This window comes from Argiope bruennichi, chromosome 10, assembly GCF_947563725.1.
Source record: "Argiope bruennichi chromosome 10, qqArgBrue1.1, whole genome shotgun sequence".
In the NCBI taxonomy this organism is placed as follows: Eukaryota; Metazoa; Arthropoda; class Arachnida; order Araneae; family Araneidae; genus Argiope; species Argiope bruennichi.
In genome coordinates, this window is record NC_079160.1 from 7,971,781 (window position 1) to 7,985,232 (window position 13,452).

Sequence of the window (13,452 nt, forward strand, 5' to 3'; positions counted from 1 at the left end):
TATTGTAGGATACTGAGTAAATCAAAACTCATGAGTAAAATTTGGATGGAAAACATTACAACAGACGTACATTCTTAAAATGTTTATTGTAATATTTTCCATCCAAATTTTTCTCATGAGTTTTGATTTACTCCGTATGTAGCAAGCACCAAGATGTAAACATTGCAAGCTGTATAAACAGTTACTAAAAGAAATAATGTGAAAGTTATTCTGCGATAATTAATGATGTAAACTGTATTTAAAATACAAAATAAATAATGACTGTAAATATTGGAAGCTATTTACGTTATAGATTTCAAAATAACATAGAAATTCACTCTTACGTAATAAGTTATTTTGTTTATAAATTATGATAAAAGATAATCATCAATCGAATAATCTGCGGAATTTTGACATCCAGATTATCTCCTGATGGAAAGTACACTGTGCCAGATACAGACTCCTACGAAGAATTCTTGGATTTTATAGAAGTAAGTCTTTGTTATCCGCACATTTGCTTTTCACACATTTTCATTTAATTTGTTTCATGCTTGTAAAGACAAATTTAGCAATTAGTTTTTCATTACCTTCCCCATATACTACATTTTTTACATTTGGTAGAAAATGCACTATTTTTCTATTCTAAGAACTTGATTATCAGATAACAGATTTTTTTCATTAGATTTGGATTCCATCACCTCCTGGCAATGTGCTCGTTGTTAAATGGATTACAAGACTATAATTTTAAATTTAAAATGATTCGCAAAACCAAAGAACTTGCGCCTCCATCTTATCTACTTGTCCGTCTTCGCCAATTTTAATTTCATACAAAAACTTTGGCCCCCTAGATATGTCAACAGTTATCATCTTCTCTCATCCGAATTTTCGACAGATATCCAAAAATAAAATATTCGCAAAGCTTTCCCCTCTAACAATTGGACCAATTTCGCCAATTAATCTCACCACTATGTATCCATAATTAACCACCCAGAATACTCTAACGTTTACTGTGTAGGTTTTTATTTAAAATAATTGTTTTCTTAAAAGTGATAAAATGCCGTTTATCAAAGTTAGTTGACTTTACTAAATTAATATTATCAGCATAATTTATGGAAGCCGAGCTCCAAAGTCTGCTAATAATCTATTACTTGTAAACGGACCGAAATGTTGAGAATTAATTAAATAAAATAAATAATTTTGTCTCTCTAATGAGAGCGTGTTTTAAAAACTTCTTTCTTCTATATTTGCAGAGCCTGCCTTCCACCCAACAGCCCGAGGTCTTCGGCATGCACGAGAACGTGGACATCACTCGAGAGCTGCAGGAGAGTCGGAGGCTGGTGGATAGCATCTTGCTCACGGAAGGCACGGGCAGCTCGGCAGATGGCGGAACAACCGATCAGCAGCTCAGTGAAGTGGCTGCCGACATACTGGCAAAGGTTTCGAAAACTTTCTCTCTTTCCTCGTGATAAACTTTCCCTCCGATTTCTATAAACACTGAAGATAATTCTCCTCTTTCAAAAGTTACTACTCAGAGCGACTCGTATGACGCGTAAGAGGAGTCTTAGTCGATTGTCATCAGAGGGTTCGTGGAAGGAAATGAGATCGGCTTTTCCTTTCTTTCGGGAGAGCCATTCTAATGAGCAAAGCAAGCGCCTGCTGCTTTCCATCCATTTCACTTAATAAAAGAATGAAATTTTCTCATGAGATTACTATATTTGGGTGACAGAAGTCTTTTGCTTATGCGGGCATTTCAGTGATGGCGGATGGATGCATTCTACGGTCCAAGGCAGTGCGCAGTATGATGTCCCGGCTTTTTAATAAATCGATGAATATAATCTCGTATTTCAACACAATTTAAACCTGACACCATTTTTATGATTTATTTTAGGATAATTTTTATTTTAGTAATTTAATGAAGTGCATATGTTTATACGTATTTATTATAACACATACATGGCATTGACCTTTAAGCAAGATGCAGAGAAATGAAATTTCGCAAACAAAAGCAGAAAAATATTGCTGTGGAATCGTTACTTCATGCAGAGTCACCTCGACTTTTTTTCCGACTAACAGATCTCAAGTCAGATTATACGTTTCAACGCTCATTTCAAACTTCCTTTAATAATTGTGAATAAAATGCAAAAGTTATGTGCAGTCGTAATTGTGGTCAAAAGTATTATAGCCTGAAAAATTTCTAATATTTACTCCATTGGTGCGTATACTGCAAAACAAAAGGTGTAAATATTAAGAAACAAATTAAATTCTGCATACATCCACGTATAAAAAATTATTTCTGTGATTTATCCATTACCATTAAGCAAAGGTCTATTAAGTTTCATTGCATTCACTTTTATAAGTACCTAATGTGTGCTAAAAAATTCCTTTAATATAGATGCCATGTAACTTTCATCAAACTTTCTATAATATCTATATTAACAATAAAGGTGCGCGTGTGTGTGTAGGACCAGACCGTTTGGCTACGTTGCATGTTATCCTTTTTCCAGATAAACATTTAGAGAATCAATTTCTCCAAACTGAGGCATCCTACCTTTAACTGCATTTACCGACATGGGTCCTCTTCTTAAATTTTTTATTTTTCATCCACTGTAAGTACAGAGAGCTTCTGAAGTTCGTATCCTGATAAAAGAATTCTGCGAAATTTCTTCGTCAGTGGCATGCTCGCTACGGCGAATGATTTCTTTGAAACATACGTATTGCTTTTATAACGAAATTAAGTAAGCTACCCATTAACATATGATTTTTAGTACACCGCTATCAACTAGCGAAATTTCAAGCTATTTTTTTTCAACGGAAAACTGATCTCATGATCTATGTAACAAATAAATAAAGTTTCATTCGAATCCGTTTCCTAGTAACAGAATTACGAGTCTCTGAATAACTTTATTTTAATTTTAATCTCCTTGTGTAACGATCCTAGCAGAAAAATTGTGATAAAAGAAAATACTTTAAATATGGCGGACAACTAACAACATCTCATTTCTGAATGTAGTCTGTTTTCTGAATTCTGTGTGCACATTGCTCGCAAGATTGTATTTACATAGAGGAGTAGATAACACTTCCGCTAATTTGTTTCTTAATTCGAATTTTTGGGTAGATTGGCTTTTTCACAGTCCCTTCCCTTTGTACTGATGAATCCAAATCTTTGATAATGAATCATGCTTCATTTTGCGCAGTTTTGTTTGTACCATGCTTACTCATATTCAGCTTTGAATTAAATGACGTAATTCAATTGCTACTTGCTTCTTCCAGCTGCCGGCGAATTTCGATATGGAAGAAGCGAATGCGAGGTATCCCGTGCGATACGATGAGAGTATGAATACAGTTTTAGTTCAAGAAATGGAACGGTTTAACAGGTTTGTTTGTTTATGTCTAGGATTTAAAAAAAAACTACTTTAAATTTAGATTTACAGCAATTTAAACAAATCATTCGGGAATGATCCACTGGAAACGTTCTAGTATACTTCCTAGTAAATATGTAATCCCCCTCCGCATAAAATTCTGACCCTGAGCAAAGACTTATCTAGCGGATTAATATAATAAAGAAAATTGAGTATGCATTCTGGACACCTTTTTTATTGACCTAATGAAATCAAAATTAGAACATAACTACAGGATGATGATAATTAAAATTGCACTTTTAAAAGCCTGATAAAAAAGCTGATTCAAATAACCTGATATTTTATCTGAGTATCCATGAAGCAATGAGAATTTGTTTAGAGAGAGAAAAAAAAATAGTTCAAAGATTAACAAATAGATGATGCTGTACTCGTCTTAGTATTCTAATTAAAAGACGTAACGTGTTTTGGGAACTTTTGCCGAAAGATTATACATCACGACCAGCTATTGTCATAGCGGATAGGGAAAAAAATCATTTAATAGTCCCTAGGTCATAAATTGTAGAAAAAGCAAAAACTGATGAAACCATCAAAGAAAGGAAATGTTGAGAAATGTTCAATAGGCCGTCCACCATTTTCTCCTACGAACTGAAAGCGCAAAACAGAATGTTCTATAAGACACCAGAATGTATTTGTGATGGTATTGTGAATGTGCTTCGTAACAAGTGTTTGAAGTTCACCTAAGTTGGTAAGCGAAATTCTATACACAACATTTTTTTCGATAACTCCACTGTTAGAAATTGCAAGTGTTCATATTATTCGTAAATGCAAATTCAACAGCTGCTTCATTGGTGTTGCAATGTGCGGAGGTGCGCCATCTTGTATAAAAAAAAAATTGTGCTATCCTCATATCTGCGCTGTTGCAGAGCTGCAATGAGCCGGTTTAACCGAAGTGATTCATAGTGCGTCCTATTAATTGCACAAGTTGTAAGGCCGAAGTACTAATACTCCCGAAAAAGAAAGGCCAGTGATAAATGCTGCATAAACATGCACCACACAGTGACGTTTTAAGAAAGAAGTGGTTGCATTTAGAACGAATTATCTCTTAGCCATTATGCTGAAATTTTGAATATTGACAGAACCTTGGAGATGGAAATGGGCTTTACTTTGTTTACAAAAAACTTCCTAGCCATGTATGGTCTGTCTAAATAAGTTTATTTTGAGCAGTAAATGATGTGTCTATCCATCTTAACTACTTTTTAAAAGCATTAACAGTTTCAAAAAATTTTGACTTTTATCTTCTGTGGAGTTAGTTATTTAAGTATAGCGCTTCTTGGTTCTTCAAATTTTATGAAAAATTATTTTTAAGATTTCGTAATATTAATAATAAAGAATTTAAAATTACAGACTTAGAAATAGAAAATTAAAATGACAAAATGTATTTTTTAATGTAGCAACAAAAAAGTGCTTCAATTTTTTTTTTTTTTTTTTTTTATATAAATGATTTGTTGTGATTATCGGCAGGTTGCTTCACATCATCCGCAGCAGTTTGCAGCAACTTCAGGCCGTCATTAAAGGCTTAGTGGTTATGTCGGCCGATTTAGAAGCCATGACCGGAAGCCTGCTGATTGGCCGTCTGCCTGCCATGTGGGCGGCTGTTTCGTACCCCTCCCTAAAGCCTCTAGGCAGCTACATCAATGACTTCATCCACAGACTCAATTTTTTGAAGGTATTGAAGATTTCTGTATTTGCCATTTGCTGTAAATTTATCATGTTCAACACCATATTCATCGTGTTCTGCTGAGGTACATAAAGTAACTATAAAAGAATTAACTGACTCACCTTCGTGTCAATCTATTTTAATTATCTAATGACTGATTTCGTGTCAGTCAGTTTGTAAGAATTAATTCTCTTTTAGAAAATTTGAAATCGAACACCAAGAATACTAAATGCATTTTTCACACATCCTCAATGTTTTGGACAAACGATAATTAAATATTTGCTCCTATTTAACCATAAGTCTGCCTGGAAAAGGCTTCATTAAATACTAGCCGCCTTTGGCGACCAGCCGGTTCGCCAATATTAATGTTCGTTAAAATTTTAATAATTAAATATTTTATGCAATTTCTACTTTAATAGATTCTTCATCAAAATATTTTAAAACTTCAAATTTTGATTATCATATAATTCATTCATAATATTATAAAGGCCTTCAGTCATAACGTAATATGTATCTCTCTCATTTTCTATTAGCACCCGTAGAATTTATGCTTTAAATTAAAGTGGAAAGAATTTATCTTCAATTAATATAATAATATTTTTTACTGAAACAAAGCATTTTTTTATAATCTGATTACTGAAAATAGAGTCACTCAGCGTTTAAACTTTATGGGCACTAAAGAATATCTTTTTAAATTTATGTAATATCTCAAGAGTTGGTCAACAAAATTTTCTTAGATTCATTATGAGCAGATCGATTAATTAACAATGTTTAAATTTAAATGCATCAAACACTAAGAAAATAAAACGAATCGTTTAAAATAAACGGTTGAAAACAGGTTTTAAAAAAACTACTTAAAAAACGATGTACTTAAAACTATAAGCATATACAAAAAATATATAACTAACATAAATACAATTTACTTACAAAAGCATGCAACTAACCCAAAAATAATTTAAATCATCCATTAATAACGTTGTCATGGCAACAATCAGAACAGAATGCGCATGCGTGAATTTTCTTCGCCGGTTACGTAACGCAAATACGTGATTTTTTTCTACGCCAGTTGGGGTAACGCTATGCGGATTAGAAATTTTTAATTTCCTTTATTCTGTTTTATTTTAATTCAAAAGTACTTCAGAATGAATCTGAAAGATTGATTCATTAACAATGTTTAATTTTAAATGCATCAAACATTAAGAAAATAAACAGAACCGATTGAAATAATCCGCCGAAAAATTTTAACCCTAGCCTCATTACTGTTGGGAGAAAAAAAAACTGAAGCCTTTCTCGTTTGGCGCTGGGGATAATGGAAGATTTTTTTTGGCGGAAAAGTTGGCGGTGGGGAAAATGGAAGATTTTTTTGGCGGGAAAGTTAGTTTTTAATTAATAATTAAAATTCTAATTAAAAATTCGAAAAAAGAAACCCCAGGTGCACATTCCCAACCTCCAAGGTATACATGTACCAAATTTGGTAGCTGTATGTCAAACGGTCTGGCCTGTAGAGCGCCAACACACACACACACACACACACACACACACACACACACATTGAGCTTTATTATAAGTATAGATAATAAAAGGAGAAATATATCATCAGATAAAATTAAAAAGAGATTTTAGTTTGTATACATGGCAGGTAATTAGCTTTTTGACTGTTAATTAATTTTTTTGGTGATGATTTCAATTTGCACTTCATCCACATCATTTGTGCCCATATCCATGAAAAGGAATTGCAAGCGGGCGTCGACTCAAACCATCAACGCAATACCGAAGTCGCCTTTTCAATTGTAGAGAAAGGAAGCAGAGTTTGGAGGGGGGGGTAGATTTTGAGATGTTTACGATCAACAGCCCTTATGTTATGCATGGGTTATTGCCACATGCTTTCGCAATCTTAACTCACAGATAATCAAAGCAGCCATTTCCAACTCCATGCTTTCCTTTTTCTTCTTTTTTTTTCCGTTTTTATCATCAATACCACAAATTCTGTTTCAGTATAATAAAATAAAGTAGTGGCATCCGTTGTAATAGATCGATGCCCTGATTTTATAGAAAGCTATGCCCTATGAAACGTAGTTTAATATTGGAGTACAAGCTTCTGTTACTCTCATTATGTTTTGCCTAGTTAATAAGGGAAAAAATCTCTGCTTTTCCAGAAATGGTTCGAAACTGGTAAGCCACCTGTTTTCTGGTTGTCTGGATTCTATTTCACTCAAGCTTTCCTGACTGGGGCGATGCAAAACTTCGCTCGCAAGTACAAAATACCAATCGACCAGCTTGCATTCGAATACGAGGTGAGCGTGAAATTATATTTCTATCAAAATCAATTGTGATGTTTTGGCACGGAGGAGTAAGATCATTTATATGACGTTCTGTGTTTTTTTAAATAGGCGATCTTTTGCAGAGAATATTACCTTGATATGAATGTGTAGAAAATCCCCAAAATCTCACTTAATAAATTAAAATTTTTAAAAAAATCGCTCGAGATTTGTCATAAATGAATCATAATCATAATCTGTTATAACTTAAAAATTAATTTCAGTATATGGGTCAGACTAGTTACAACAGCTCAACTCAACATGGATAAATTTAATTTAAATTTGTTGTACTAATGTCCATTGCAAATATGTTTTTAAATTTCTATAAATATCCAATTAAAATTTATATTATATAAAATCCACCGTATTGATTGAACAGTGACCTATAAGCATTGATTTTGAACGAATACTATAAAAGTCAGATTCTTAAACTTTTTTTATTACACTGCGCAGTCGGCAACCCAATACAATGAAAAAAGGAGAAAGGGAATAAAGATAACAAATTTTAAGTTTTTTTAGAAAGACGACAAGCTTTCAAAGAATCACGCCTTAAAAATTAAAAATATATACGCATAAATGTCATTGAAGTAAGCCGGAAGTATATTGCAAAAAGAACAAAAGAGAAGATATTTATATATAATGTCTGGGTATATGTGTATTTGCAAGCAGCATTCAGAAACCTCAAGAATTTTCAAGAACCGATATAATTAAATATCACAGCAGAAGCATTCGAAAAGTTCAGTGCTTTCTATTTAGATGCAGAGGCAAAAAAAGGCAGCCTTTGAAAATCATTTTGTTCCACAGGCAAAATATATTGATCGGCAAAACTTTTTTCATGGAGTGCTAAAACAAGAACCTTTTGTATCATCTTACACGGCATACAAGAAATTGAATTCCGCATGCAAATTCCGATCTTTAAAGGAAAATCTTCTGCGCGATCGCATAATCAGCGGCATCGACAATAAAAGAGCAAACCTCGAAGGGAATCGAATTGAACCCTGAATAAGCGTATCGAAATGTGTAAACAACATGTGAAAAAAAAAATTTAAAATGTCAAGTATAAAGACGAAAGCAGCCATCAGGTAAAATGAGTTGAAACCTTTAAAAAGATAGGTACAAGCGAAACTGGTCGGGGAGATGGAAAATTGTGTTGTGGAAAGTGTGATAAGTACTATTTTAAAAGTATCATCTGTCTTGCTTTTAATAAATTTTGTTCAAAATATAAGGAATGAAACCATTTCGCGGAAACGGTTTTTTCAATATATCGAAAATCGGCATAGCCCTAATTATGATTTTATCTTGTAGATACAGATGGCGTTTTTCGAACGAGAAATTGATGTTAATGTGAATTTAATGGAAGAATGCCCTTCCCATGACAATGGACAAAAAGAGAATCGGCAAGATGAACTGCACATTTTAGTTAACCTAATAAAGAAAGTTTAATCGCATGAAAAGTCAGAATTTCCTTAATATTTAATTCCTATTTTAATTTTGAAGATGAATTTTCAATAGCTAATGCTCTAATTTTCAAAAATTCCAGAATTATTGTCACAAAAAATTTCAGATAAAATATGTTTCAACAAATCCATTAAATTATTTAGAAGTTAATAAATGTAAAGGTAGAGCGACAAAAATCTTATTCTTTGCCGGTATGGCGAAAGAAATTGAGAAAATGGTATCGGATTGTTTTACATGCTTCAAAAATTCGCCGCAGCAAAGTACCTTATGATCAGTGGGAAGTATTGGGAAGGGTCTCTTTCTTTTCTGGCTCGAGATTTTTTACTTGTTATTGATTGTTTTAGTAAATATATTCAAACTGAAAAGTTAGAGGAAATGACCAACATGGAAGCTTTTAAATTGTTGCAAAATGTTAACTTCCGAATGACTTAAGATTTTATATTCTGAAAATGGTAGACAGTATTATAATTACAGATTTATAAGATTAGCAAAGACTTGGAAATTTGAAAGCAGATCACCAAGTCCTTAATCTGATGGGATGACAGAAAAACATCTACAAACAGCAAAGTTGATGATGTAAGACGTTGATTTTGATGGAAAGGAACCTTATTCAGCCTTGTTAGAATACAGAAACATTCCTGTGTTTAATAACTTATCATGTCCAACGGAATTGTTATTTGGAAGAAGAGCGTGAGGTTTTCTAACCATTTACGAAGATTTTTTTCATAACGAAAATTACAAGAATAATGAAGTTGGAATGAAGTCTTTGAAAAGACAAGAATTCCAAAAAGAACATTCGGCAAAACTTTCTCCAAAGCATTCACCAAAATGAATTATTGAAGACACTTCAAGAAGTTAGAATATTTATCAATCATAAACGGAAGGTACCAATACTTCCATGGGGACTCTTGGCAGAGCTGACAGAATGCATTCTCGTAAACTATTGAATGGATAAATTACATTGAAAGAAACCGAAGAGAAACGAATTTAAAAATAAGAAACAGTGCTCTTTCCAAGAGTCCAGTAAATGAATCGACACGCGATAAACTGAAACCAATTCTGCAAGCGAAAGTCCTTTTCCTACAGTAATGCAGAAAGCATTTCAGCGATCGTTTCCTCTGTAACCGTCTTAAAAATCTTTCATGCTTAAAAAATTATAGGGTGCATGAAACTATTAATATGCACTTTAATTACATATTTATGGACTTGGACAAAAAAAAACATTTAAAAATTTACTAATTCCAAACATCCTTGCTAAGAAGTATTTTTTTATTAACTTGTCTAAAATATTTAATCATTTTAAGAAACATAAAGGTGCCATAAGAGAATTGTAGTCGTAATAGAAATCTACTTAAAGTAGCAATCGATTATTTAAAAAAAAAAAATTGTAGTAAATAGGAATAAGTTGTAGGAATAAGCAGAGAATAGAGTAAATGCTTCGAATAATGATGTGTATTTTAAAATTTGGCTCTTTGCCTTACTGTAATAGATATCATTAATTACAAGATGCACTTTTTCCCACCAAAAAATATTTTCGAATTTGATAATTCTGGGCCAAACGGCAGGCCGAAAGTCATGACATGTAGTCATGCCATAACGTTGCAGATCAGCCGCCCAAATTCCGTTTCCTTTACTGTATTGTGAAGCACAAATACACGAGGAGACAGTATTCCCGTTCGTTTACGACTGTCAACTTATTCAAAACGTTATATGGCTTCGTAAAAATTGGGAAGTTTCTATTATTATTATTTACTGCAATGGATACTCACAGTGCTATAATAAATTTTCATACTTTCTTTGCTTTGAATACTCTACAGTTTAGCCATTAAAAAGTGAATAGATGCAATATAATAATAAAAGAAAACAGATATATCATTGAACTTGCAGAATTCCCAATTCCTGCTTTTGTTTTTTGTTTTGTTTCCAATTTAAAACTTTAAAACCTTATCCAGGTTCTGAAAATAGACGATTCGGACACTGCACCTGAAGATGGCGTTTACATAAATGGTTTGTTTTTAGATGGGGCGAAATGGAACAGAGAACAGTAAGTACTCCATTTAATTCATTGAAAGTTCTAAATGAAGAATTGTGTTAGATGGAAAAAATGTTACGCACAAAATGAAATGAACAAGTAACGCCATCTGATAGAAAATTTGAGAAAGGATTTTTTTTAATTCCACGATATCGAATTATGATATATATTAAAGGTTAAAAAGGAGGAAAAAATGAAAATTAATTTTTACAGCAACATTTTGTTAGTTTTTTTAAAAAAATAGAAATTGAACGATGAATGTTATAAAAATGAAAATACTGATCGAATATACAGTAAATGTGATTATAATTTTAATAAGTCGGGATATTTCTAAAACCGCATCACAATTTCACGATTTTGTTTTGATATGCATATTTTTAGTTGATAAGTTTCCTGATCTTTACAGGTTGTGTAGTGAAAAATTGCCAGAAAAATTAAATACTTTTATGCACTTTTTAAGCACCTTAGGCGGGAAAAAAAAATTTAAGTACCTTTGTACATGTACGCGGACGTAAACCTGCGTATTTTCTAAGTTTGGTTATTGTCTGTTTCATAATAATGCATAATTTTTATGAAAAAAAATTTAAAAAATTAATTTTAAATGTGTATTTTTTAAATTTTAATATTCATTTCTCTATTTACATAATATTTGCACAACGTCTTCTATAGAAAAAAGAAGAAAAAAATGTCTTTTCGACATTATATCAGTTAAGTTTCAAAAAACAAAAAAAGGATCATAAAAAGGAAAAACTATCAATATAAAAATTTAAGTCGACTTTTAAAAGATGAACAATCAAGATCTTTGATACTTTTAAATACTTCTTAAAATAGCAAACTACCAGCTTGTTTAGATGGGTCTGCGCTGATGTAGAAGCACGGCATGACCAAACAGTTCGTGACAGCAAATAAGATTCGAGGCACGTGGGATAGAAAGTACGAATTTCCTCCTCTAACTCGCTGCATTTAGAATGCAGTTATATAAAGCTAAGAAATGATCATTCCAGAATAGTTAACATCATAAGATTGCCAAAACTGCTACGACATTGATGATAGAAAAATGTCATGTTCTAAATAAGATTTGAAATCTTTTTTTTCTTCTTTTTTAACAGAAAAGAATGGTTCCATTCAGAAATAGACAGACTGTAAAAAGAATCTCTTATTACTTCTAAGTTTTGAAGTTCAGTAAAGTTTTTTTCCCCTTTTTTTTTTTCAAATTCAAATGTTTAAGGTATGTGACTACATTCGGGATTATTTTTTTAATGCTCAAATATAGTTATATTTTGAAAATTTGCAGGGAAAAGATTGAAAAAAAAAAACTACCAATGAAACCTATTTATATCAGTCAAGTGACGAAATTTGCTTAAAAATTGGAAAAAAAAAATTCTTTGGGTGAGGAGGGGGAGAGTTAAAAAGAGGTATAAAGCAAAAATCGTCTAGTTTAGAAGTCTATAAAATAATTTGCTTAACTTTTTCAGATAGCTTAAGAAATATATTATCTAGTTCCTGAACTAAGAAATAAGCTGTATTTTTATCCATTCTTCAAATATTGGGTTTCGATTGATAAATAACACGAAATTTTTAAATTTTTTTTCACATTGTAAAGCAATAAAACAACTATAAAGCATTTCTTAATGAATTGATTACTTATTCTCTAATTCAGGAACTACAGAATATATTGTGAAATTATTATATCAAATTTCAGCAAAAATTATACATTAGATTTTAATTTGAGGTTTTCCTTAAGAAAATTCTATTAAAGATTAGAATCTGAGAAAATAGCTTCTAGAGATATAAAATAGCATTAAAAAGTATGTAAATGTAAGCATAAAATTGTAACTTTCCAAAAAATGGACTTGAAAAAAAATTCTAATGGTTTTATAAAGAAAATTACTTAAAACATTAAAAATATTAAATTTTAAAAAAATCAAAATTTCTCAAAATTGCATTACCAAAAATTAAAAAAATCTGCATTAGACAAAAATTTGGTTAAATCTGCACTCTCACTCATAGGAATCTGCTGGACGAACAGGATTCCAAAGTGCTTACTTGTCCAATGCCGGTCATCTGGCTATTGCCCTGCATGAAAGTTTCTATAGAGGAGCATGGCCGCTACAAGTGAGTAACAATTTGAATAATGTGTGCAAAATTCTTAAAAGTAAATCAATAATCGCTAACAGTATTTTAAATAAAATTTCGAAATATTCTCCTCCTTTCATTCATACACTGCATAACCCACGATTTTTTTGAATAAAAAAGAATTTTGCTATTAATTTTAAATGTATCTTCTAAATAACTTATTTCAGATACATTTTTTTTTTTAATTTTTGAAAGGCCTTAATAATATTATCAAACATTTTCAAAGAAATTAAAATAAAAAATTGTGATTTCTTTTTGTTTATACTTTTGATTCTATAACAGACCTCCTTTTGGTGATTATAGAATTATCACAGCTTATAATCACAGTATACGTAACCACAAATGTAGAAATCAAGTTACCGGTTAATTCTCCAGTTGTGTCTTTCACTCCTCTCTTTTTGGCGAGTACTGGTGTCCAAGTCCTTCTCTTATATTGGATGATGTTGGGAGCAG

At 31.8% G+C, this 13,452-nt stretch overlaps 1 protein-coding gene across 1 annotated transcript in view; it reads left to right on the plus strand.

The window, feature by feature from the left end:
• Positions 1-13,452, plus strand: part of LOC129988983 (dynein axonemal heavy chain 7-like) — a 197,138-nt gene that overhangs the window by 178,605 nt on the left and 5,081 nt on the right. Inside the window, exons 63-69 of the mRNA XM_056097281.1 lie at positions 401-470; positions 1,230-1,415; positions 3,250-3,353; positions 4,860-5,064; positions 7,212-7,349; positions 10,784-10,875; positions 12,874-12,978. Of these exons, the coding sequence (XP_055953256.1) occupies positions 401-470; positions 1,230-1,415; positions 3,250-3,353; positions 4,860-5,064; positions 7,212-7,349; positions 10,784-10,875; positions 12,874-12,978 (900 nt within the window). The remainder of the gene's footprint in view (positions 1-400; positions 471-1,229; positions 1,416-3,249; positions 3,354-4,859; positions 5,065-7,211; positions 7,350-10,783; positions 10,876-12,873; positions 12,979-13,452) is intronic.